We start from the raw sequence: 27,499 nt of genomic DNA, 5'->3' as shown, positions 1-27,499 counted from the left end.
AAGGAAAAGGCTATAAATTTAATAAGATAAGAATTAAAAGACTTAAAAGGGGAAATGAACCACATATATCTCTGTGTGGCAGTATAATTAGAAGGATTTAAGTGTTGCTCCAACCCACGGGAGAAAGCCATTTCAGTTCTACGCTTCGCTGCAGCAGTGAGGACATGTGAAGCAGTTTCAGTTGTGTGTAAAACAAGTTGGTCAAACTTTAGGAATATGTACTTATTTACCAAATAACTCACATCATCTTTGAAGTTTCGTGTTTTGAAATGTGGGTTTTCTTCAGGATATAAAGTTTGTGCCAATTATTAAAAGTATAAAGAACTATATTGTTAAATTCTGTATGAGCACAGTGAAGTATCTTCAAATGGACACCTCCAGCAGGAAGATGCATCATGTCACAAAGCTCACATCCTCTACAAATCCTTTCTTCAACCCGACGGTCACCAGATCTCAATCCAACGGAGCATCTTTGGGATGTGGTGGAACAAGAGATTCCCATCATGGATGCACAGTAAACAAATCTGCAATGTGATGCTGTCATAACATCCAACACTGAACATGCTGATGTCTCTCTAAGGGGACTGAGGGTTAAATAAGCAGCTGCCTATCATAAAGAGTCACACGGCAGAGCAGTCAGATGACAACTTGTCATTTCGAAAGTATCCAACAATTCTTGGTAAGGTAACAACATATGAGAGATTCAGGCTTATGAAAAAAAAAAAAAAAAAAGAAAAATTTTATTTTGCTGAGGCAAACACCATTAAATACAGAGAATATACAATGGACTTAATGTGTTAATCAAAACAACACATTTTATTTGTAGACACATTGTAAACATCCATTCTTTCCTATTAAATAACTGTAAATGTTTTACTTCTGACTTCTGCATCTGAGAGAGTAAGCATTTAGCCTGAAGTCTGATAGCATCAGTTAATATTAACAAACCAAACATCTGCTGGACAACTTGAAAGATGGTTGAAGATGTAAAGCAAGAATGTAATTAAAAGTCACGATTACAAGAAGGCTACATCAGCTTGTGAGCATCAGTGTTTTCAGTAACATTCAGAGCAATCATCTTTGACATTTTGTGTCTTGTGAGTAATAATTGGCTAGTTATTTCGTGTTTGCATATCAAAGTTATCGATTATCTATTGATTATTATGGAAAGTGTGATGCTCAGTTTCAAAGCTATTTTTAATACAAAACAAAACAGACATATTGTGTGGAGGTATATGTAGACTACAGCTTGGTTGACTTGATTTGTGGAGGTTTATTTGTTTTACTTTGTCTCTTCAGGGTGGTTTTATTTCTGCAGGAGAAAAGGAACAGAAATGCTTGCGTTAGTGTAGGACAAGAGCAGAAACTTGAGCATTTAATGAAGGTACATTATACCACGGCCAGTGAGAATTTTGGCATGTATTATTATTTTATATACAGACATGTCGTTCGGCAAATTAAATCACTGTTGTATCATTTGGTTACAGCCGTCACCGTAGCAACCCATTGATCAACTGGTTCAGATCAGCTGTCTTTTGCAGGTGAAAAAGAGAAATTTGCTGTAGTTTGATAACAGTCGTTTAGCATAAAAAGTACATCGAGGCTAACATTATACAGTTTTATAAAAAAAAGAAATGAACATTTGTTTTAAAATGTTTACTGTGTGGGACCACGGTATGAGCAGATTAAACAACTCTGATCCGTGCATTACACCGTTTTGAGACACTGTGTGTTGTAGTGTTCTAAACTCTGCGTCGTGCATTAAAACAGTATAATGTACGGCTCTTCGTTGTTTAATCCTGACATAAATGACCACAGGATATGCCATCAGTATGCAGACTGCTTACCTGTTGCCTTCTGCTTCATCGGTTGAATCTGGGAGCTCTTTCTTTGCCGTCTCAGGAAGCAAGAAGCAGAGAACCCCACTGATCAGAGAAAGGGTGCTGAAGACTATGGTGGGAATTGACCAGTGGTACAAGGCCAACATGTTAAGCAGTGGAGCGACTAACCCACCAACTCTGCTCGCAATGGAGCCCAAACCAGAGGCTGTTTGTCTGGAACAAAAAATGTCAACAGACATAACATGAACTGTTTGGTACACTGATGGAGTTTCTTATGATATGTATAATCATATATTTAATGTGTTAAAAGAAGCACCGATATGTTTATATTATTCATATATCGCTTATAGGTTTTTGTGATGTGTGATCACTGCTGGACAGCAGATGTAACATTTAAATCCACAAAACAATAACAGTGAATTATATCTTCCTATTTAGTGAAAAAAACAAAGAGTCTCAACTTACCGAGCAGATGTTGGAAACAGCTCCTGAACGTAAACATTACAAACAGATCCAGCCCAGTTACTAAAAATTCGACCTCCGATTGCCAATATTGTGACAGCAACAGCATTACCTTGAACAGGACATCAGAAAAATATATAAAAACACACACACAGGTCAGTGGCGGGGTTTGTTTAAACAGAGAAGTTAAATGCATGTGAAAACCATCATAGTTCATTGTCAGTGTGCAGATATTAGCCCTAACTACCGCTGGACAAATGGTTTGGTCAATAATCATGTTGCTGCATATTCTTAGGGTTAAGTCTTGTGTCACTGTGTATGTCAGCAGACAAGCTAAATTTAGATATTGGGTAAATCGTGGTTTGTGCTATTTGATCATTCTAGATATAAATAATGGCTAAATCTGAACAATCGTGTCTCCATTTATTAATAAGAAATTTGCCAAACGAAACACTGCGGAGCCAGACACCGTCACTGTCTACAGTCAGCTTCTCAGTGTGCAGCAATTCACGTGTTGGAGGAGTGATGAGGCTTTGCCAGTGCTTTGGGAATCCATTAATGGTGTCATCACCTGTTCTTTTCATGTGCCCATTCTCCTCAAATTGTTATTAAATAATTGTCTAAAAACTTATTAAACCAAAAGATAAAAATCAAACATAGTTTATGTTTTGACCATTTTCTGATAACATAACTTTCTCTCGTGAGATTTCACGCAAGATTTTGAGCACTATAGAAGTTAGTTCAATAAAGTTCCCCCACCACATCTACTTAACACTGTTCATTAACAAAATCGCCTCACAGATGTAAAATGTGTCACTTTACACCTGAGGAAGATAGTTCAGCCCCAGTTAGGATACTGTCCGATATGCACATTAGTGGAATGCAATACTTTACAAACTTCATTAACCTATATTTTATGTGCAGCAGTACATAAACAGAATGTCAGATACAGAAACTTAGAAGTAAAACATCCCAGATTCAACATCTTAAATATAATTTATGTTCTATTGAAAACAAAATATGGGTTTATGAAATTTGCAAATAAAAGCATTTTCTTTTTTCTCAGCAATTACACATCCTTCTAGCTTATTTAGAATTTGAGTTTGTAATTAAAATTACATAATATGGAGACATTAACTCAGTGACAATCAAACTAATTGTGTTTGTAAATGTTGAGTGAGAATCAATAGATGTGTGTTACCTCGGGGAACGGCTAGGATTAAGATGGAAAATAACCCTCCGATCAGAAGTGTTGATATCAGCGACACTTTTCTCCCCACCACTTCCAGCAGCCATATGCAAACAATATGAGCTGGTAGCTCAGAGAGGCCAAACAAAGCCTGCGTCAGGAAAATGTCCAGGCCAAAATTTCCCACATTGAATGACAGGCAGTAGTAGACAACGTTCAGCGAGAACCTGGGGGTAGCAAAGAAAGTCAAGCGGACTTAAAAACTAATTGTAAAATGTCACATTTTTCTCTTTAGTGTTGCATTCACAGGCTTAGAGCAGCTCATAGGTGTATAACAAAAAGCAACACTTACCATGCAAATATTATGGTAAGGAAATACTTCCTAAGCACAGATGATTGGAAAAGAACTACTATGCCTCTCTTTTTCTCAGTGTCTTTTGTTACAATCTGTAATGCAAAGGGGTGAACACAACGTGATGCTAACATTTAGTCCTATTAGCTAATCATGCAATCAGACTGACAACAAACTAAACTGAAAACATGCAGTGAAGATCTCTGGCAGTCAGTCTGTCCATTAAACCCCAGTAAACTCAACAACTTATCAGAGATGGCAACTCCTGGTCCAGAGAGGAAAAGTCCTGTCCGGCAGCTCTTCCCACCAGTCACCAAACCAGCTGAATTTAATGAGCAGAGTTTATTTGCCAGGTTAATGAGCCTGTTAGTGAAAACACCTGCTCAAAATGTACAGGTAGATCCAAAAACATGGCAGGACTTTTACTTTCTGGACCAGGAATTGCCACCTCTGCAACTTATACAGTTTCAAATTCTTATTTTCACATTTATGTGCTCAAAGCGTTTGCCATTTATCATGTAACATTCACTCTCTTCCCACTCATTCCTTGCAAGTAAAGAAAGGGAGGCGACCTTGTCCATCAGATTGTCGGGAACAGTGCGTTTGTTAATGACAGCGACTTTAGTGATCAGCTTCTCAGCCTCTTCTTTCCGTCCGATGTCCACCAACCACCGGGCTGACTCAGGAATGAACCTGCCCAAAAGAAATCAGTGACACCTCTCACTGAGCTGCCACTTTGCATGTTGTTCAAATCAGCACAAAGAGACAGATGTTGATGCACACCAAATGTAAATGGCCATCACTGCAGTCGGAGCTGCTGTGACCAGTTGAGCTAGTCTCCAGTCTCGGATTAAGTAGATCATGCCAGCAAGGATGGCCTGTCCAAGTGCACTAAACAGCTGACTCACGCATGCGCCCCATGATCTCTTGGACACCCCGATCCATTCTGTAGCTGGAGAGATGAAGCTGAGTGTTAGCAATAAGGTAGGACCCTCACCACAGCAGCCAGACAATATGAAGCCATTAGGTGACTAAATTGGATGGGTTACAAATTATTATTATTATTTTGTTGTTGTTTTTGCTCTTTTTTTCCTAGAATATTATGCACACACGACAGAGCTTTTCAACATGTGTCCCACAGCGTGCCATGGAGGAACTGCACCGAGCTGTCAAATTTTGTTACACAGTTTTTTCCCCACGAATTTAAATATGCATAAAGATTAATCAAACATGTTGCAGTGAATGGATAAATGGGGACAGAAGATGTAATCTTTTAGCTAGAAATGCAAGCATTCGGTGACACACAGGAGATTTCTCAAGCTGGGTGATGGTTCAGTCAGTGGGAGACTAGCCTACACCTGTCTGTCCAAGTTTCCAGCACACAAAGAGGATGACCCTGTTGCCTCCAGTTGCATCTGTGCTGATCACAAGGCTGAAGTTGCATGGTGGTTCTGTCAAGCTCCCAGCGACTGGTCAACTTCTTCCAATTATATGGAAGTTATTATAAGCAACAATGTCTATTTTAGTAACTCAACCAAAAAACTCCACCAGTACAAGAGAGAGACCGTCTACTTCAGAAACCACCAGCGAAAATGCAAATGAAGAGATGACCTGCTACTGAAGCAACATCGGATAAGGATAGACGAGACAAAACCTAAAATTATAAAGAAAATTGTCCTAAATATGGATTTACTTCATCTTACTGATGTTGTATGTACATCAGTAAGATTGTACTGTATGATGTTCTTGCTCCATCTTTCATCCAAATGTTGAAGATCACTGGTTTACCACAATAAATAGTATCAGTAAAGCTACTTTTCTTTCACTTCCAAATGAATCCCAGTCAAGACTAACGCGTTAGCTACAAATGTAATAACTTTGCTATTCCTAATGAGGACATTTGAACCTACCACAAACGAGCTTCTTCACTTACATTTACTGGATACTGGAAACTACCAGACATCTGGAACTGATGTAAGCTTTAAGCTGATCAACACTTCAGGTCTTCTTGTTGTAAAGACTCAGTGTTTCCAACACGATGCCTCCAAGTCAACAGAATACAGTCCTTGTTTATTCACAGATTACTTTGGTGGTCTGAAATCTTTGCCATCTTAATGTTGCAATAATATTCTTAAATGATCAAATAACTTGGTGATAATTTCATTTAAAATTGCCATTTTCCCAATATTCTTTCTAAAATTTGTGTTTTATATAATAAATTATTCTTATTGTTAATTGTTTATCTTTGTTTTGTTCTAAAAACCTTTTTTCAAACTTGTTCTTGTGCTATTTCTCAAAACAAAAAATTCCAAATCAAAAGACTTTTCTATGTTTTTATGTTAAAATTTCATTTATCTTTGTTTTGTTTTTATATAACGATTAAATAAATTGTATAACCTTGTAGTGCAGTTTTTTTTTAATACTTCATACATTTGTTTTGGAAATGGACTTATGATCATTGTTATAATGGGATGATGATACTGGTTTGTGTAATCATAAATGGCCTGTTGAATATTATATTTGTTAACAAACAGCAAAAGAAAATGAAATGGTGAAGCATACTTTACCCAGGATAATGCCATTAAGTCGAAATCCTCCGTAGCCAATTCCAACCATGAACTGTGATGCCAAATATAAGTAGAAGTTTGGACATAATCCAGTTGTAACAGTAAATATTAGCATTACAACTACTGGGATCTGAGCTGCTCGTCTACGACCAAACCTGAAACAAATAACACTTGTTTTGCTCATTGACACATTGCACTGAAATGTCAACAGAAAACATTGACATACATGGATTTACATATTAGCAGAAAATGTAACTTTAGCAGGACTTTGGGCTTATTACTCATGCTACACAATGCCGACCTATACGTTTCAGCAGAACTTACGATTCAGCAAAAGGTCCAAGTAAAAGACATCCAAACAGAATACCAGCCATTAACACAGCTTGTGCCACCCCCAGCAGCTCAGCCTGGTCACAAACCAGATTAAACTGTGGAATAAATTAACCAAATTGTTAGCAAAAGAAACATTTCAATTTCTACTTTGCAAAAGACTTAAAACACTCACATCTGTGACAATGGTGGCTTCATACAACATGTTGTTGTACACCCACCCATACTGGCAACTTGTGGTGTCATTCAGCCCATATTCTCTGATGGCATCGATGTCCCAATCCACAGGGACGTACATCCGACACTTGCTGAAAGTTCCATCATCTTCACGAGGCAGCGTCAGGTTCAGCTGCTCATCTGTGGTCAGGTTAGGTGCAGCCTTATGGATCCAGTCTGTGTTACAGTGCCGGTCTGGATCAGACTGGATGAAAAATACACTCATAAAGTGAAAAGGCAGAATAATATTTGGAATGCATAATGCAATCAGGATAGTCTTCTGAAAGAGTCCAAACTCTCCAATATTTAGCAGAATTTCTCCAAAATCAGCCATGCTCCGGGTGCGGGCAGCCACTTCAGAGATGCTGCAGGAGAATGACCTTTAAACAAAGCCCATTAATGTTTAAACCCTTGACAGTGTTCTTGGAAAAGGATGCAACTTTTCTTCAGGAGACATTCTGCAATGTAAAACAACCAGCTCAACAATTATTTAACCGTGATTTGTCACTTTTGTATTTTTTTTTTTTTTTTAGCATAACAGTTTATGTGTTTTGGTTCAATGTCTAAACTTTAATTCACCTCCACATCTGTTGATCAGCACCCTAAAAGAGATCTGGCACTCATCCACATGAATATAAAACAGAAAAAGAATGAAATATTGGCCCATTTTAGCTAAATGCTGGGGATTATTTCCAATGCAAGCCCTGATACATCCCAGTCAAGCTGACTCTAAAAGTGTACTCTGACCATTTTTCCTTATCTCGAAGGACGGCTGATCTTTCACTCACTTTTATATAATGCTGACTTAAGTCTTACATGAAACCTGTTTCATAACATGCTTCAGCATGTTGCTTTACAGTGTTAATGTACAGTAGGCGACTTGCCATATTAAATGAGCCTTGAAAAGGGCACTAGAACCACACTGTGATGGTCCATCTGGTGCCTCAGGGACTGGAGAAGATGATGCCACTTCTGGACAGTTTTAGACTTCTTTTGCACACACCGATGTTTAGGTCTAATTTTTCATTAAAGTCAACTGCTTGTCAAATATTTCCCATAGTAGCACTTTGACCGTGTGTTATTTTAGTAACTGAAGAATCCAGTACATCATGAAGGATCACAGATTACACGCATGCAGCTTAGGGTTGTACACTTGTTCTTTGCGCCCTAAAATCCTCAGATTTTCTGAACTTTAAATTTATATAATCAGGCAAAAAATGTACAAATCACTTTCAATTTTTTTTTTCTTTTTTACTGTTCTTCTTTTATTATTTTTGAATACACATGTTCCTCACACATCTACTGATAAACTGATGATTCACACACCATCTTTCTCCCTCAGGGACTCTTTTTTTTTTTTTTTTTTTATGAAAACGTCTATCCTGATCATTAAATATCACAAGCACATGCTATTCCAGCTTCTCCATGACCCTTTTTTGGACAAGCGGTTACAAAAACGTCTGACTTATGAGCACAAACTGTCTATAATGAAATAATTTTTAAAGCAAACCTAAAAGCAGCAGCTTTCTTTTCATAAGATTATATTGTAATAATAGTAAATGAGGTTGGAAATGTTTTTTGTGTTATAAGGACAGTTCTTTATGCTGAAGTCTGCAGCAGTACTCATTAGCTCAGCTTTAAAAGTTCCTTGCGTTCTTACATAACAGAGGTTTTTGATCTGTCTAAGTTTTGACGTACCCATAACTGCTGTGTGTAAATAGTTAATCTCATAGAGTAGAAAATAACTGTAAAGGTCAAAATCCCAGCAGTAAAACTATGAAAAGAACAGTTTTATTTTACAACTGGCCTTTAGCAAAGTTGTTTTATAATTTCTTAGTAAAACACAACAGTTTTTTTTTTTTTTTTCCAATATAACTAAACAGTATGACAACTAAGCAACAGCAATATGTCATTAAAAGATAAGAATTTACTCCATTTTTGGGTCAGCAGGTACATTTAAGTGAATCGCTTATTTCCCCTTATGATACTTGTCTACATTGATCCAGAGGATCCATAAACAACTGTAAAGTAACCTGCAGCCACTCTCCACTTGTTGTAACCCAAACTGTGATTAAAGTTTCCAGCTGAACTTTTTCTGAGTGCGACAATAATAGAAAACATTAAAGAGAAGTTATTTGAAGGTGTCCAGTGTGAATTATTCTCAACAAGTGTTTGTCATACAAACATAGAGGTTTTCTAATGTAGCTGTGAACTCTGAAGCATTTTTAATAGGTTTTAACACAAGTATGCACACAAAGACAATAACAACAAGGTATGTTCACTGACAAATAAAATAAAGACTTCAGCACAGATAAATGATTTATTCACAACACCTAAGTTGCTAAAATGAAAAAAGGTAGGATGAGGATGATTTTTTATCAGTGTTTTATTTTGTAGAACTCAGTCCAGCCACAAGAAGCAGATCTTATTTCCTCAGATACTAAACACCAACATGGCACCATGTGTGCTTAATTCAAAGTTGTTTTTTTTGTTTTGGTTTTTTTTTTTTTTTTTTTGCTGTAAATACATTTTATTTTTGTCAGACTGAAAAAAAAGTAGATTCTTCTCAATTGTTGGATACCATTGGTACACAGTAAAGCTTGTTGCACACCAGAGCAGATAAGGTCACTGAATGGCAAGAGGTTTTTTTTTCATTCTGCATAAGAAAATAATTTAAATTTCATATATATATATATATATATATATATATATATGAAATTTAAATTATTTTCTTAACAAAATCCTTTGTATATATACACATATACATATATATACATATACACATATATATACATATACATATATATATATATACACAAAGGATTTTGTTAATATTGAGGAATGCTTGTAATAGCACGCCAAACACGCAGCTACGTAAACATTTTTACACATTTTAAAAAAGTAAACTTGAAAATGATCCTGCAATCTTTTTCTTCATACAGTCAGGACAGAAAACACTTTTAAGGTAGCATTTGTAGGAATAACTGCCATTTAGCGTTAAATATGTACATAAAAATGACATCAAATGCTGAGGACAGTAGGGAAGATGGTGGCCATCGATTGCCAAAAGTCCAAAGTTATTTTTAGTAAAGCGATCAGAAACCAGTATAAATACTGTCTCTTATTATAGATAAGATTTTTCTGTAAATAGCCTTTAATTTTATTACATGTGGCCTCTTTAAATAACTTTTTTTCCCACCCAAATAGCCTCTTAGGGCTTCCTCATCCGTTGTCTGTTCATTTAATGAGTTTTATTTACTCCTACATGGAACCAGTTTATCATCAGAACACGATGGTCTGTTTGACTAACTCGCCCAATATTTCACAGCTGACTGGAGCTCACAAGACTGCAGACAAAACGATTCATCACACTTTCTCACTACTGATCCAGAAGTATCATTTTATTACTACAACACAGTTTACAGTTAAGGTTGGACCCAACAACAGCTTGCAGTGCTCCACCTAGAGCTTGGTTGACTTTATGTTGATGTTTAGAGTTCCAGTGAAACCATTACCAGTCGTGTTGCTGCTCGTAACCCTGAGGGGAACACAGGATGAAATCAGAAAATGCTGCAATGACTTATAGGTACCATTTGCAGCAACAAGATGGTACTTTTTAGCAAACATTTTTACATTTGATGATGACTACAGGAAATCTGAAGGACAGTATGAAGGAACAAGCGCAGTAAAAACAGATTAAGATCGTGAAGGTGTCTAAACCTGGTTTTATGTGCCTGGCTTGTTCCTTAGCAGAGTACAGTGACTTACTGAGTGTTTTCTTGTACCAACCCCCCCCCCCAGTAAAAGTCAATGATATTAATATATTTGCTTACCCATTGCCCTTGCCATCAACAGTTGAATCAGGCAGCTCTTTTCTGCTGGTTTCAGGTAGCAGGAAGACAAGAGCTCCACTGACCACAGCCAGGCTGCTGAAGACTACAATGGGTAGAGAGTGGTGGTATACGGCCAGCATGTTGAGCAATGGAGACAGCAGACCTGCAACTCTAAAGGCTATAGAGCCCAAACCCACAGCAGTTTGCCTGCAGATGAGAGAATTCCCTCAGATTTATCCACATGGGATGGAAATGTCTATAACCATAAACATAAATAACATTTCTTCACTAGTTTTATCTTACAAACCTGACAGAAGTGGGGAACAGCTCCTGAATGTAGACCATACAAACTGAACCAGCCCAGTTCAAAAAGAATTTCCCAGTGGTAACGAGGACTGTGACGGCAACGGCGTTGTCTGAAGTATAAATGGAGGAAAACCAAATTCAGCTGCCGACGGCGAGATCAATTCAGAATATCCTCCCTGCCTTAAAGTGAGGGGAAGGCAACTCACCTTGAGGGAAAGCCAAGGTTAAAAGGCAAACCAATCCGCCTGTCAGGAGTGTTGATATCAGGGACTTTTTCCTCCCCAGGTACTCCAGAGCCCAGATACACAGGAGATGTGCAGGAGCCTCCGAAATCCCAAAAAGGAACTGAACCAAGAAGATGTTCAGACCAAACTTACCCACATTCAGAATAAGACTGAAGTAGCCAAGGTTTAATGAAAACCTGAATAATAAGGGAACAAAAGTACATTTAAGTGTATAAAAATCCAAAAGGAAAGTTCACCTACAGGGCTTCGCTTACCATGCAAAAGATATTATAAAGATGTGTTTTATCAGGATTCTTGAGCTAAAAATAGCTTTCATTCCTCCACTTGTGGCTTTCCGCTCTTTTGTTACCTGACGAGCAGATGCATTAGAAATATCATTTTAAATCATAATAGTTCATTTGAATTTACGTTAAATCAAGTATTTATACACCAAATATCAAGTTCAGAAAGGCACAATACTTGATAATGCTTTGTAGATCTAGTCTCTTTATTTAATGAAGCCATGATATTTTTGTTTCTAGATAGTTTACAATAACATTACTAGAACTTAGCAGAGCAGATTCTTAGTAAACTGGTTATCTGGTCTGTACCAGCTGTTAAAATGGTAAATGGACTTGTACTTATGTAGCGGTTTTCAAGTCATGTTGACCCCTCAAAGCACTTTACACTTCATGGCACACACACTCATACCCTGATAAGACACATCAGGAGGAAATTTAGGGTTCATTGTCTCGCCCAAAGACATTTAGACACGAAGTCAGGTGGACTGATCCATGGATGTTCTGACTGGGAGACGACTGTGCTTCCTGCTGAACTCCAGTAGCTCTGATGAGGGAACTTCAAATGAACATATGACGTCATGTTATGTACTATCTCAGCGTTCCAGCTTAGTTTTTGTTAAATGATGCGTGATATGCTCATCTCTCCGAGCAGCACCGTGGCTTCATGCCGTTTCATCCAGTCATCTAAAGGCTTTTAATCAAAGTGCTGTTTGATCTAAAGCCACATAAGCTGACCTCATCCAAGAGACTCTCAGGGATCTTCTTTTTATTGATCGCTGCAACTTTTCGTATCAATTTCTTGGCTTCATCTGTTCTTCCCTTCCCCAAAAGCCACCTTGCAGATTCAGGAATCCACCTGAAAGACATAATTCCTCTCCTGATGTGAACAGCCTCTAACTATAAATGTCCAAACAGCCTTGTTAATAGTTCATCGCTACAAAGAGCTGATTGTAAATACAGCGCCCACCATATGTACAAGACCACGAAGGCCTGAGCTCCTGCAACAATATACTGTGCTTTTCTCCAGTCACGCACAACGTAGACCAGACCAGCCATGGCACACTGTCCAAGACCTGCAAACAACTGGCTCATGCAGGAGGCAAAGGACCTTTTGGTGATCCCAATCCACTCTGTAGCTGCAAAGAGAGTTCAACAAGGATATTATCTATAAATACTACAGTACCAATGGTTTATTTTTTAATATCTTAAGCATAAATCATACCCAGCACCACAGAGTTGATCCTATATGCTCCAAGTGCAGCTCCAATGATGAACTGAGACCCAATGTAAACTCGAAAATTTGGAGACAGACCAGCAACAATAGCAAACGCTAAGAGCAGGACGGCTGGTAGCTGGGTGGTTCGTCTGCGGCCATACCTAAAGTTTAGACACACAGAGCCAACTGAATTATCAGTTTGAAGCATTTCTAACTGAATATTTTCCCTTTTTTTTTTTAAGTCACTTACATATCCGCTAAAGGTCCAAAAATAAATGAACCAGCAAGTAAACCAAACATAAAGATTGTCTGTGCAACTTCAGCCATGTTAGACTTTTCACAGACGAGATCGAACTGCAAAACAAGACTGGAAAAAATCAGCAGGGTCCTGAACACAGTATCAGAGAAAATGAGCATTTACACGTCGTGGTGAACTTACATCTGTAATTATGGTGGCCTCATACGGCATGTTGCCGTACACCCATCCATGCATGCACTCTGTGGTGTTTCTCAGTCTGTATTCCCCGATGGCACTGATGTTCCAGTCCACAGGGACAAACATCCGACACCTGCTGAAGCTCCCATCCTCCTCCCTGGGCAGAGTAAGGTTAAGCTGCTCGTCTACAGACAGGTTAGGAGCAGCTCTGAGGATCCAGTCCGTGTTACAGCGTCGCTCTGGGTCCGACTGAACGAAAAGAAAGCTGCAGAAGAACAGCGGCAATAAGAAATTTGGGAAAGCTAAACCTAAAACGATGAGCTTTTGGAAGAAGCCAAAGTCTCCGATGGTCTTCAGGATTTCTCCGAAATCCACCATCTTCTCACAGCAGACGATTTCTGACAGGAAGTCTGGGAGGCTGTCATGTTTAAGCTCCGATAAAAATCAATATATAACTGTGACTGTAATCAGTAACTCAACACACAGCTTCAAATCCAAACACACTTTCTTCACCGATTGTTGATCTGTTAAAGAAATGACACATTAAATGATGACTTCACTCGCTGGAATCCATCATGTGACTTTATTCAAACAGTAAAAATCAGTTCGTCTGCATTGAACAATGTAGATCATCAGTCAAGGAATCTCCTTTATTTCTGACACACATTCTGCTTCAAATTTTGTACCTGTGGGCATACGCATTTTATGATTAAACATAATTTAAAAATATGTGATGATATGAAATTTGTTGAAAATAGAATTGCATTCTGGCTGATCATAATGAACACCCATCACTCAGCTGCTTCATCACGAGGCAGAATGAGTTTTCTTATGAGTAAATAATAAAATAGAAAGCTGTACAAAATGTCTGGGTGACTTTCAGCACAGATCCGTTCATCTTATCACAGAATCTCTTGCTCTCTCTCACACACACACACACACACAAATAAACACACACACACATGCAGAGTAACATGTAACTGTGCCATTTGTCTGCTTAAAAATGAAACAGGTTTCAGTGAGAAAAACTCCATGAAAAGCAGAGTGTGAAATTACAAGCCCCATGTTGTTGGATTTTTTTTTCTTTAAATGAAATGTGTTGTATCAATAAGGCGCCAATTTGAACTGATAGTTTGTGCATGATTAGCAACACTCTGACAAAGGCCAGGAGTGGAAAACACTAGAAAACAAAGCAAAACTCAGTGGTTCAAACAAGATGAGTCTTAATCGGTTTGCATCCATCAGTATTTACAAGTGAAATGATCCTTTTATCTGACATGTACACATAAAACAGTCAATGCATCTCCACTGTTACATATAAACCTCATGATGTTTGTGTGACAGCGCAGCGACTTGCCATCTTATGTACATTTTATATCTTTACACATATCATTTACATCAGTACCTGAACCAGGAGCTCTATCTCAGCCCTTTGCACGTGGTACAAAACAATCAGACAGCTACACCAGGGAGTGATGACAGTGAGTAGTTGGTGAGTGTTTAAAAATAAAAATAAACTACAGTACTGTTAAAACAACATGCCTGGTTACAAAAAGGAAGAAAAAAAAAAAAAGTAAAGCACTAACTGGCTGCTGAAGACATTTTAGGGGATTATTTCACCCAATGTTCAAAATGTTTTCCTGAAATGGGATCAAACTGTGCAGATAGCTTTGGATTTGTCTTAAAGTTTTAGATTCATGCCTAAAAACCAAAAGCAAAACTGTGGCTGGAAGAAAGAAAGTGATGAAATCACTGCTCTGCCTCTTAATAAACTATGAATATTTGTACAAAATTTCCATTGATAACTTTGGATAATATATTTCAACAGCAACAAACGGATGTGAACCTAACGCCACTAGAAAGCCCGTTAATCTCACTGCGTCTAAAATCCTGTCTGTTGAAACTTAAGCCAATGAAATGCACGTTAACTATTTCATAGTTAAAATAAAGACTACCAATTAATAGTACAGAATATATCACAGCATTCAAACCAAATGTTTTCACTTACTGACCAAAAGGCCGACCACCACAATGAATATTTGCATCTATTACAGCTAAAATTCAGGCATTTAGCAAAAAAAACACCAAAACTACCTGCATGGCCAATGACGAAACTTGAACTGCAAGTTGTGTGAACTGCCCCTTTAAGCTATTATTTCACTTTGGAAGAACCTTTTTCAGTTTTCGGAGCATGCATACATGCTACACAGACGCTCACCAGCAGTCGGCCTAATGCATGCACCACCTCGGGCTCGACACTCATCGCCAGCATTCAGGATACTTCCCAGCTGTTTGGTCAGTCATAAAAAAGCCTAAATAATCTTACAGATGGATGCAGGAGGGAGCAATCATCACCCTGGTCTGACTGCTTGAACATCAGCCTTTCAGTTTGGAAACTTTGAAAAGAAATTCTCACCGCGGGTTTTCAGAGCTGGCTGACACCTTATGGATTCCTTTTGAGGTGCACGCACAACAAGCCGTTTATTGCAACACAAAAGAAGTAAAAGCTGCAACCACTGGTCACATGTGCTGAAATGAGAAGTACTTTTTGCATAGTAGAAGAGTATTAGGCAGGACTTACAGAGGGAAAATAATCCTGTCTAAACTCCATCTGGGGAATGCCAATCGACAACGTGGGGCTTGTAAATCAAGCCGTCGCTGCTTCAATTAGAATGATGTGGAGGAGAGATTTCTCCGCACTACTTTGGAGCACCTTATACAGGAATCATTTTTACTTCTATTTTGTAAATATCTGAAGATAATGCGCATCTGGATTTATAGAATTACAACACAAAAACATGCTACTGTGCATTTAGATCTCTGCAAAAATAATAAAGATTCTTTGATTTTTTTTTCTTTTTTGGACAGATGAAGAGAGGAAACATCTAATAATCACAGACCGATTTAATTTTTCAACACCCACACGGGTAGTCTTGGTAACTAAGGCTCAACTTACACTTTTCAGTTTCAGTGTAGCATAAAGTGCCGTGTAAACGTGGCACGTCATCTTGAGTTTTGTGGCACAACTGATCTCATAAAAGACAACTAAAAAGGCAATCGTTTCCAGTACTGGCAGGAGATAGTTTGGATTGTGCTTGTGGATGAGGATGAAGAATAAAAGAAAAAGAAATCAGGGTCTGATGTGGTTGATTGCATTTTCTCTCCTGTTTACTGTATAAGCGCACTGTAAACATCTCAAGTGCGATTCCTGTGATGAACTGAACACCTCAATATGGTCCTCATGCGTCCTGCAATAGTGTCCCACTCCTGCCAGCCTCGTGTCTCCTCATCATCCCCCTCCTCTGTTTACTTTCTTTGGCAGTAGTGGTTTCTTGGAGTTGACTACAATGCAGCTGTGCAATACCGTTTCTTTCTGTCCTTTGTTGCCGGCTCTTCTTGACTTAACTGATGCTGAGCTGAGCAAATCCAATGAGTTTCGCATCATCAGGAATCTCAGATTCCTCCACACCAGATGCCTGGCGAGAAAACAAAACAAAAAACAAAGCAACTTTTTTTAAAATCAGTTTTAATCTTTCAGAAACATCCTCATCCTAACTCCAGATGTTCAGGGTAATCAGATTAAATTACTGAATTATGAAAAATTAGTTTCATCACAGTGAACTCACCAGTTTAAAGGTCACATTTTTATTACTTTGTGGATCATCAACAATCTTTTGCAAATTGGCAGCAACTAGATGGAGAGCAAAAGGAAGCAAGTTTACCATAAGGAGGGGAAATCAGAACAGAAACAAACCAAATTACGACATATATACATGATTAAGTCATAAACCTGCATCCAGATCATATACAGTAATAATTTTACATTACAAAACGAAACAGACACCTTCAGATTGGCTCATCTCAACCTACCAATGACTAAATCCCTCCCATCAACCAGCCCAGCTGAGACCAACTCCTGAGACACTCCATCGGCAGAGTCTAAGGACAAAAGAAGGCAAAAGCGTCGGCATGAAAGGTAATGGCATGTGGAAAATAGGAAAAGCTTTGTGAGCATTCCCACCTCTGCCTGGCATGAACTCAAACCGGATGTCATTGAGTTCCTTCTTGGAGTTCCTCAATCTAAGGACAAGGCTAATGGGAATACTGGACGAGGTGGAAGGATCCTGCAAATTCACAGTAGTCAGTCAATTAAATGAAGAAACTCTGAAATATTATAAAAAGAAAAAGTATAAAAAATGTTGACAGATCTTCAGTTTATACAGAGTGATGTTGACAAAAGGTGCATTTCTGTTGAGCCCAGTTTTACACCAAATCAAGAAAGTTTAAAAAAGGACTTGTTCATAAAGCGCCAACTTGTTCTTCCTACAATGTGCGGGATGAGAGTAGGAGGCAGAGTTTTTAGTTTCCTGTGGAGGCAGCTGCCGGTTTGGGTACAGGACACAGACACACTAAGCTGAACATGTACCTCTTCTAAACAAGATATATTTGACTTTGGGTGATAAAACTATCTCAAAACTAGACCATGATAAAAATTTATGTTGATCCCAGTGATGACCACAAGACATTTTTAAGCTGATCCATTTCAGGCAGCAGCGTATCCCGCAGCGCTAGTTGATGCACTAGTTGGTGGTCATTCTAAGCTGGTTGCTATATGTCAAGTAAAACCAAAAAAGGGGACAAAGAAAGAAAAATAAAAACATATACTAGGACTTGTCAGAGGACATAGGAATGAATCATAGGTGGGAATGAGAGTCAGGGAAGACTGAACTCATGTTAAATTCCCAAACTGTCAAAGTACTTGCTAAGATGATCAAATTAAATCTAAATTTGTTTGCATAGCACCTTTTATACATGAAGCAGTGCAAAGTGCTTTACGTATATTAAAACAACAAGGAATACATATGGACAAACATAACCATACACACACACACACACACACACATACTGAACACACAACGTTAATCCCATGGTAAGATGATGCGACTAATTCCTGAAGTTCGAGTGTCAAACAGAAAAGTATCTTTTGTGACCTCCGCCACTTAAATCAGGCATTCAATACGACGTAAAAATCAAAATAAACGTTTTTAGATTTCATAGTAAATTACAAAGATCCCCATGCAGTCATTAGTTACGTTTTGAAATTTACAACATTAACATTTATATGTGATAAAAATCAATCAGAACAAAATAGTTTTATAATAATACTCTGGCTATGTAAAAGTATATAATCATTTTTGTATTATTTTTCCACTCTATCCAGTAAAAACAATTTTATTTCCTTAAACATATTTGGTGACGTGTAGCTGCAGAAACATCACAGCCGTCCCAGAAACCATCAACTTTCCAATCACTGGAAAACCCACCCAAACTACCAGAATTTACTTGCTAATATATAATACTTTCCTGTTATTTGCTATTTAATACTACTCTGAGCAAACTGCTTTTATAAGTGTAATTTTAAATTAATTTCACATTTAGTTTCATCTCTGTCCTGTCTTTTAAAGCCATGTTTGTGCTCTTAAGTATTTTGGGGTGCTCTTGGGTTTTTAAAGTGTTTTATAAATGAAGTCAAATTAAGTTAAAATGCCAGGTCCAATGAACCCTAAATAAGTGTTTCTAAATGTAAAGTATATAGTATAACATTTTTTGATTTGCTGTTTTTACCTGAACAGCAGGTGCATGTGAAGGGCTTGCTAGTTGAGGTGCAGTGTCCTCTGCCGTTGATGCCACGTTTGCAGGTCTCTCGTGTGCTGCACCAGGCGGCTGCAGATGTCCTGAGGAGCTTTGTGCTGGTGGGAAAAGCTAACAAATACAAATTTGTACATAAATGGAATTAGATTGAATTTTACATGAACTGTAATATCAGAAAAAAAAGCTAAAAAACACAACAGTCATGCAAATTGTTCTCAGAATTATTTTTAAAAAAAAGAAAGAAAGAAAACGATTTTCAGGTCATGTCCACCACAAACTGGCTTACCTCCATATTCTGGGACCCGTCCTTCACCCTGGGTGACTGCAGAATGGACATGACAGATTGTCAGGATTAAATACATGCAATTTTCCATGTATCCCTTTAATGTATTGTAGGATTGATTAAATTTGACATAAAGTTCCCCTGACATTACAGATAAGACAAACAGGAAAGTAAACCCCACACCTCCACATAGACAAACACTGGAAAGTGATCTAGGCAGATAGTTTGGGACAGCTGGTAGGTATGTTGTTTTTTTTGTTTGTTTTGTTTTTCCTTCTTTCTAAATAATCAAAATGTTTTTAAAAAATGTGACATTTGAAGATGGACACGAACTCAGAAACTTGTTTCTTTTTTGTGTGTTTTGTTGTGCTTGTTTGTTCATGGCCATCAGTAACAGAAACCCATCAGAAAAACAGGCTTCAATAAAACCAGTTTGAGCTTGACAACACCACCATCTGCAGTCTGCAGGACAGCGTGCACCAAAAACAAACTGGAGCGCCTTGTAAATTAAATTCAGGACGCAGGCATGCAGGGTCTCACCCGCAGAGCTGCCACAGCAGCTTTTCCCTCCTCGCTCTCCTCGTCCAGCTCGTCGTCGCTCCACTCCCACCCGCCATCTTCAGTCTTGTGGAGTCGACCACTTGAACCAGGCACACGACGCACCTAAACAACCAATTAAAGCAGCGCTTAATGCCGACACGTCTATAACCACTTTGTTTTCAGGCGTTTCTCAACCTGCGTGAAGCAGAAAGCTAGGAAAATTAAACAAACCTCTGCAGAGTGATACAGCATTCTGAATAAACAATCCAAGTGAATTTGTGAACATGAAGAATGTTAGAAACAGGACAAACCTTTTTAGAGCGATCTGACATTGTTGGACCTTTCTGGAGGAGTCTCTCTTGCAAATACTCGTTATTCTGGAACAGAGACACAAATTGTCAATATCTGTCTATAAATGTTATTTCTGAAACATGCTAAAATGATTTATTTCCTTTCTTTAAAGAGGAAATATGGCTCACCTTTGCTTTAGTGAAGAATTTGTGCTTCAGTAACTCAGCAGCAGTTGGCCTAAATAGCAAAGAGACACAAGGCTTTTCATTATATTCATTACACAACTGGAGCATCTCATGGAAAGCAAAAGCAAAACAAGTCCAAATTTAATTCAAGCGATGGCAGAAGCTGACCTTTTTTCTGGATCTTTCTGTAAACACAAAGAGAGCATCTTCCTGAAGGATTTACCGTACTTCTTCACCATTTCCTTATCTGTAATTCCCGTCTCCAGACAGGGAGGGTCGTTCTGCAAAGTCAGCATCAGCACCTGCACATGTGAAAATCATCCTCAGTTAGCAAGCACATATAAAAACATTTGTTATTTCAAACTTCCATCTTTACCACAGTCACTCCCAGCAGTGTGAACTTTTCAGAGATTTTTGTGGTAAAATGGCACACGGTGTAATATACACAGTAACCTTCATTGGTGGGTATTTGTGATACGGTGCAGCCCCAGTGGCCAGTTCAATGGCTGTTATCCCAAAACTCCAGATGTCTGCTTTGAAGTCGTAGCCACGAACCTGCAGATCAAAAGCAGAGCAGCAAAGTGAATAAAGTGCTTAAGACATTCTTTTTAGATCTAAGCTGAGGTCTTGCAGGGAGAAAAAGGTGACTTGTACCTGCTCCATGACCTCCGGGGCCATCCAACATGGCGTCCCCACAAACGTCTTCCGAACCTTGTTTCTTGTCATGTCTCCTCCAGTGGCTAGGAAGGCACTCACACCAAAGTCTGGAAGAGGTGAGGATATATACATTTGTGAAAGGGAGAAAAGTATGTTTTGTTTTGTTTTGTTTTTTTAAATTGATATGAAAACCATATTTCCAACCTTATTATACACTTCAATGATACAAGTCAGAATTTATACACCTCTAAAGAGGAGAAAACTGTAACCATACCAGCAATTTGCACTGAGCCGTCGTCTCCAAGAAGAATGTTTCCAGCCTTCAGATCCCTATCGGCGAACAGACGAGGGATTAAATCATGGGGAACAATTAAAATGTCACAAGTTCAGGGATTGGGCCAGCACAGGTTTGACTCACCAATGCAAATTAATCATCATTACTTACTGTGGCATGTGAACTTGTTAAAGCTGCATCACTGATCCATTTGATCATTTTTATTTTTGTTTGCACACCGAGTGCAAACTATTGCACAAAGACCTGGAATGGCTTAAGCCGGCTCCAAACCCTTTAACCCAATCTTCAGCGATTAAGTGTAAGTGAGTTAGTCACATCATCTGAGCCAAATCAGCTGCTGTTTTCTCAGTCTACTGAAACACTGACAATTAACTATAAAACTGAAGTATCTCTTTCATTTAGATAGAAGCCAGTCAGGCAATAAACAGACACTTTTTAAAGAAAAAAAACTGGAACTTTTTGTTAAAAAAAAAAAAAAAGTGACTAAATTTAATATATTCTTTCTTGTCATGAAGTGAGGCCCAAAGGTTTTAAAGAGGTCTCACTTCTCAGTGGTGGTTCACAGTGTTCCTGGGAGGAACTTTCATGTCAAACAAACCTCCTCAATTATGCATTTTCACTGTATTAAATATTGAAAGAGTGAGGTCTTGTTCAATCTGCACGCTCATAGGCAGAGATGAAAGGCTTGGTGCTTGACTTATGCCAGACAGCAAATGCATGCTGGGACAAGCTACCCGATGACACATTCCTGCAACTCACCGATGAATCTGCCCATTTTTGTGAAGGTACTCCAATCCCTCCAGGACTTCTTTCAAGATGGTAGCAATGCTGGCCTCATCCAGTACTCCAGTCTTGTGCTCACCACGAGAGATGATATGCTTGATGATGTCCAACACTGAGCCTGAGAGAGAAGAGGCTTGGCATTAGACAAGCTGATGATCCATGGAGCTCCTAAACCTCTAAAGGATGCACCTTAACTAACAGATAAGCTACTATTATGACAGACAATGTTTTCATAGTGTTGCCTATTTTATGTCTCTAAATAGACTAGTCAAACATCAGATGTGTTGCAAAGAATTTGGGTTGGTTTTGTTAACCAGCTGAGTTTTACCCAGACATAGACAATATTGAGTTACCAGTTCATTCATGGAAAATTAAGATGAAAAGCAAAGCTGGAAAGAGCCCCAAATTGAGCGATAAAACCTGACTGAACTCTGCAAGTAAGCAGAAGTATTCATTGAGAGTTGAAGCCTCCTTTAAGAAAAATAGCTGAGATGCCAAAGCAAATAAGAGCTGACAAGACCATTCAGAATCGAGCGTTCTCAGAATAGCAGCACTTACCACCACTGAGCAGTTTCATCACCAGCCACAGCTCATCCTTCACCACAAAGGAGGTATAATAAGACACAATGTTTGGATGGTGGCACTGGCTCATAGCCTGAATCTCTTTCTGCACACAGAGCAAAGGAAGTGTGATAAAAGGTCAACTAATGAACAGAAGACATGTTATGCCAAGTGAAATGCTAACGCAAACTTTTTTGTCAATCTTTCAGGGACAAACTAAATCTCGGTCATAAGGTTTCATCTTTTAATTTGACATTTATCAAGAACTTACTTTAAACTAAACAACCTAAATCCTGGCTACTACTCAAAACCTTCCTGTTAAAACAGCTCAGCTCTAAACCAGGTGTACACGTCATAAACCAGGTGTAAACAAGCAGCAATAGAATAACCTGGGTTACTCTATTGGGTGGGTCATTAATGAGCCACCAGGACAAGGCTTTTACAACCTGTGACACATTCTTAGGTGGGTGGATTGAAGAGTAAGTAGGTAGAAGTCCTGGAATACAGAGGATTTAATAAATAAATAATGTTTTCATGCTGATATTTTACAATGCTTAACAAGCAATCGTCCTAAGATGGGACAATAAATAAATGATACAGCACAGAGCAATATATGACCATCTACTGTAATATATGTCTCACACACAGTCCAACAATTGTAAATAAAACAAACTAGAAGTAGTACAAAAATACATTTATGATATCATGTTCCATTATCACTTCTAATAGAGCAGTAGTGGGTTTATTAAAATGTGCATTTTCTTTTAGTTTAAGCAAATACTTACATCTGTGGGAGAATCTCAATTGAATTTATACAGCCATTACAGTATTATAACATCTATTCCTATATAACCATACAAGTATACTGAAGAAACACAAAACTGCTGCTGTTTTTTTTGTTTTTTCTTTTAATTTACTGGGTATAAAAACTGCACAATGACAGAAACCTGCACATCCATTATGTAAAATACAATCAAACAAAACTTTACTGTCACCATCTGTTTCACCCTCTGAATACCTATGCTTTGGCAGATAAAATTGGGTTGTGATGACATATTTAACCAAGAGATGGCAAGTAAAACTTTACTCATACCTGAACATTTTCAAGTGTGGCACATTTTACTATAACTAAAAAAAAACGAGACATGCAAAAAATACTTTAGTACTGACTACAACAAACACTGGTGTACTAAATCTATTTGATCTACTCACATGTCCTTAACACTGATGCACCCATCAATTGCACCAAGGGAGACAATTCAGCTCCTGTGGTATCAATCTTTTGATTTGTCCTTGACTGATATGACCACACTAATCCACACCACTCCCAGATATATAGATATTGACTATACATGTCCTACAGATATTGCCCCATATTTAACACTGGTTTCTTACCAGGAGTTCATCCATGCTTGTTTGACACTTCTCCAGGTTAATGCGTTTGATGGCCACCCTCTCCTTTCTTGGTTTGCAGTAAGCTGCCTGGACAACTGCAGTAGCTCCACTCCCTGGTGAAACCAATGTTAACAGTAAGGAGAGGAATCAATAGGTAGATTATGACAGTACTTAATGGTACATTTTGATACAGAACATTTAATAAGACAAGTTTGTAATATCTCAAACATCAGCTATTTCCTTTTGAATCCACAGTACAAGAAATTTACACAACAGATTTCACAATACAGTATACGGTAGTTACAACTATCTCCTTTTCTTACTTTTGCAACTCAAGTTACCAGGTAATTTTGCTTCTAGAAAGCCATCCTTATGTGTAAAATGTTATTCTATAAGATGGATTATACTTTCAGAAAAAAGGGCAGCGAGTCTTCAAGTACAACCGGCTGCACTGCTTTAGCTAGCCATATAGCTTTTTGATTGTAGGCTAGTAGATAGCTTCATTTTAGCTTTCCAACTAGCAAGAACAGTCGGCCTAGCCAGAGGTGAAACTACCAGGCTGCTTGTGGTAATGCAGCGTGGCTGCGGGTTGTGCCTTGACTTCTGTTAGCATTTAATGCTAATGTAGGCTACTAGCAGCTGGCAGCCAAGATGCTAACATTAGCAAGCTAAGCTACTCACCTATCACCTCATTGAGTTCATAGTCGTCCTTGTCGATTGACCAGGACTGGGAGGACTGGTCGTCTGCCATGGTCGTTTCTAGAGTGTGCAGTGTTTCTAAATAAGAACAGAGACGACGTCTGAAACGATAGCTTTGAGATTACTCCATTCGGGTCCGGTGAAGCTGCGGTTCCGCTGACAACTCCTGCCGCCCCTGTCAACACAACTTTACGCGCGACTGACGCAGCGCGTTACGTACAAACCGAGGGGGAGGAGCCAACACGCCGCCATCTTCAGCGTGGCAAATGTCAGACAAAATTGGAATCAGTAAAAAAAAAAAATTCCTTTCGGTCATTTTGTTTTGAACACAGCTATAAGAATCTATGAACTGATCAAAGTTTTTAGTTTCAGTGTTTAAAAATGAATGGTGCAGATATCCATTACTTATACAACAATAAATTGTTTTAGACACTCTGCAGTGAGTACTAACTTACTGTTTACCTTTTAAAATTAGTTTTTAATTTACATCAAATTGGTTAAATACCTGTCAAAAGTGTGTCAAACGTATTTTAAAACATTTAAAGCCGTTTGCTGTTTTATTTCTTTTCTTTTTTCCATTCTAGCATACTGAGTTAAACAGGAAAAAAAAAGAACTATTTTAAAAGGGTTTGAGGGAGACCATGTTCATAATGGATGTGGAATCTGAAAGGAATGATTTGACATGTGATGTTTGGACCCAGCTGACTGAAAACAAATTATAATATCTTGTAAACTTCTTCTTTTTTTTAAACAAAAAATACTTTACATTTTACTGCTGCAGTATGTTCACAAAATGTTACTCACTGTACATATTCAACTTAATCATTTATGATTTATATTAGTTTCTTCTATTTAAAACAAATTCTCTCTTTTTCTTTATATAGTTAAGGATAGTTTGTTTTGGGGTTTTTTTACTACAGGTTAATGTTAAGGTTGATATCTTTCTTGTTGAGACTTTTTTACTTTACTCACTGCCATAGAAACTTCTAAGCAACATCAAACAGGTAAAGGTTGTCTAATGTTGATCTTACAGTGACAATAAAAGATTATATTATCCTAATTTGTTTATCAGTACTGAATTCTTATAACTTGTTTGAATACTCTACAGCAGGGGTGCCCAACCCTGGTCCTCAAGGACCGGTGTCCTGCAGGTATTCCAAGTGTTCCTGCTAGAACACACCTAGACTCAGACAAGCTCCGCTCATGTCTGCTAAATACACATTGATTTGGATCAGGTGTGTTGCAGTGGGACACTTGGAAAACCTGCAAGACACCGGTCCTTGAGGACCAGGATTGGGGAACCCTGCTCTACAGCACAGGTGTCAAACTCAGGCCCTCGAGGGCCGGTATCTTGCAAGTTTTTGTTGTCTCCATGCTCCAACTCACCTGACCAAAATTCATAAATGGGTTGACAAGAAGCTACTGGATCCATTTAATTTGAATCAGCTGTGTTGGAAGAGGGAAAAAACAAAAACCTGCCAGATACCAACTAGAGTTTGACACCTGTGCTCAACAGAAACAAAAAGTTGTAAAAAGTATGCAGTACAAAGTTTTACAAGTTACTTATCTCCTAATATCATAGCTGCAAAGTCCACTTGAAATATTATTTCTATTCATTGTATTCTTCATAGATTTTCTCATTATTGTTGCATAAAATACAAACTCAAATTTGATTGAGTATACAACCTCTGCATTTAGGACAGTATTGCTTTTTGCTAAGTGAGGTTTTAGGGATATTCTTGTGTACGACCAATAATTATACATTATTCTATTCTATTCTATTCTATTGTAATTTAGCAGATGTTTTTATTCAAAACAACTTACATCTTAGAGTGAGAACACAAACACACAACAAAACAATAGAGGACATCATAGATAAGTGCTAGTCAGACTACTGTGAGCCCAGCTGGATGCAGGTGTTGCCATGCAGTGCTGTAGGCAATGCAATTTTTTGTTTAGTTCCCTTTCCTCCTTGCAATAGTCCCTTTGTTAAAATACAAGAAACAATAGATCCCACAATATTGTCTTGAGCGCAGCTTATTCAGTGCTGGTTTGTTGCGAAGAACTGGACCACATTCTTCAGACGAATAGGTCATAACCACTGAATTTGGTTTTCTGTAAGCATTGAGGAGTAAAGTGTGATATGTACAGTAACTGAATAGAAGTAACAAAATTGTGAAGTACAAGGAGTTGTTTGGCACAGTTTTTCTCCACCAGTGAATGAAGAACACGACTAAACATGCTGACTGTAAGACAATCCGATTTATAATAAGTGTTTGTTTTGGAAAAACTCCATGTAGAAATTGCAGTGTTTAATATTAACACTAGATACTCTTGCCAAGATTTTGTTGATGAATAAGGGGGAGATTCATGCTAAAAACAGCTCTTCAGTTAAAATTAAATGACTATTAGTTGAAGGTAAGACATCAGAATTTTTTTTTTTTTTTTTTTTTTTATGTTAGACTGTCTTTTGTCAGATGGGGCACATTTACATTGATACTTGCAGCAATTGCATAATCCATGACCATGAAACGCCAGCATGTCTTAAAAAAGCAGCACAGCAATGGATGGCATTAGTGGTATGTGAGGAAAGAGCTGGGCCTGTTCTTGCTTGTTTTATAAGCACATACCCCAAGCAAATTCTTCACGAAAGAAGACTCTTCAAACTTGTACTGAATTCATTTTCTCCTAACTTATGTGTTCGTATGAAATATGAGATTTACAGTTTTCATGTTTCTTGAATGCAAAACAATTGCATTTGGTCTATGAAATAAACAGCCAAATTCTTGTGTTTGCGAAGATGCATTAATAGCACCGACATAAATCTAGAGGCGAATCCTGAAGTCTGTTTTCATGCACGAACACTATGAATTTTAGGAGTGTT

At 38.1% G+C, this 27,499-nt stretch overlaps 3 protein-coding genes across 3 annotated transcripts; all 3 read right to left on the bottom strand.

Moving 5' to 3' along the window:
• Positions 1 to 1,242: 1,242 nt before the first annotated feature.
• Positions 1,243 to 7,291, bottom strand: LOC306758523 (solute carrier family 22 member 13-like; the record flags this gene model as incomplete). The annotated part of the gene is made up of 10 exons (XM_079243850.1): positions 1,243 to 1,312; positions 1,848 to 2,054; positions 2,307 to 2,415; positions 3,505 to 3,719; positions 3,845 to 3,939; positions 4,417 to 4,537; positions 4,628 to 4,796; positions 6,412 to 6,566; positions 6,736 to 6,839; positions 6,917 to 7,291. The coding sequence occupies 10 exons, from the start codon at positions 7,289 to 7,291 to the stop codon at positions 1,243 to 1,245; spliced, it is 1,620 nt and encodes a 539-aa protein (XP_079099976.1).
• A 3,495-nt stretch (positions 7,292 to 10,786) lies between these two features.
• LOC306758012 (solute carrier family 22 member 13-like) lies at positions 10,787 to 13,652 on the bottom strand (the record flags this gene model as incomplete). Its single annotated transcript, XM_079243222.1, has 9 exons — positions 10,787 to 10,997; positions 11,098 to 11,206; positions 11,303 to 11,517; positions 11,596 to 11,690; positions 12,358 to 12,478; positions 12,590 to 12,758; positions 12,845 to 12,999; positions 13,089 to 13,192; positions 13,278 to 13,652. 9 exons carry the CDS (start codon positions 13,650 to 13,652, stop codon positions 10,787 to 10,789), a joined length of 1,554 nt encoding a protein of 517 aa, XP_079099348.1.
• A 186-nt stretch (positions 13,653 to 13,838) lies between these two features.
• Positions 13,839 to 24,787, bottom strand: oxsr1a (oxidative stress responsive kinase 1a). Its single transcript, XM_079243462.1, has 17 exons — positions 24,598 to 24,787; positions 23,917 to 24,029; positions 22,519 to 22,627; positions 21,937 to 22,078; positions 21,157 to 21,212; positions 20,880 to 20,989; positions 20,679 to 20,780; positions 20,394 to 20,527; positions 20,229 to 20,277; positions 20,061 to 20,126; positions 19,750 to 19,872; positions 19,213 to 19,248; positions 18,900 to 19,037; positions 17,296 to 17,398; positions 17,145 to 17,213; positions 16,901 to 16,965; positions 13,839 to 16,750 (listed from the first exon to the last, which is right to left on the bottom strand). The coding sequence occupies exons 1-17, from the start codon at positions 24,665 to 24,667 to the stop codon at positions 16,676 to 16,678; spliced, it is 1,560 nt and encodes a 519-aa protein (XP_079099588.1). The 5' UTR covers positions 24,668 to 24,787; the 3' UTR covers positions 13,839 to 16,675.
• Between the last annotated feature and the right edge of the window lie 2,712 nt (positions 24,788 to 27,499).

The sequence above is a fragment of the Telmatherina bonti genome, assembly GCF_933228915.1.
Source record: "Telmatherina bonti genome assembly, chromosome: 7".
Lineage (NCBI taxonomy): Eukaryota > Metazoa > Chordata > Actinopteri > Atheriniformes > Telmatherinidae > Telmatherina > Telmatherina bonti.
This window is presented reverse-complemented; position numbering and strand designations above follow the sequence as displayed.

Bases quoted from the DNA above. Each gene is read 5' to 3' on its own strand.
- oxsr1a (XM_079243462.1), bottom strand. From the start codon at position 24,667: ATGGCAGACGACCAGTCCTCCCAGTCCTGGTCAATCGACAAGGACGAC. The intron at 20,528-20,678 runs GTTACTGTGTAT...TCACATGTGCAG, and splicing joins ACAAATACCCACCAATGAAG to GTGCTGATGCTGACTTTGCA. The intron at 17,214-17,295 runs GTGGGAATGCTC...TTTTGTCCTTAG, and splicing joins TGAGTTCATGCCAGGCAGAG to ACTCTGCCGATGGAGTGTCT.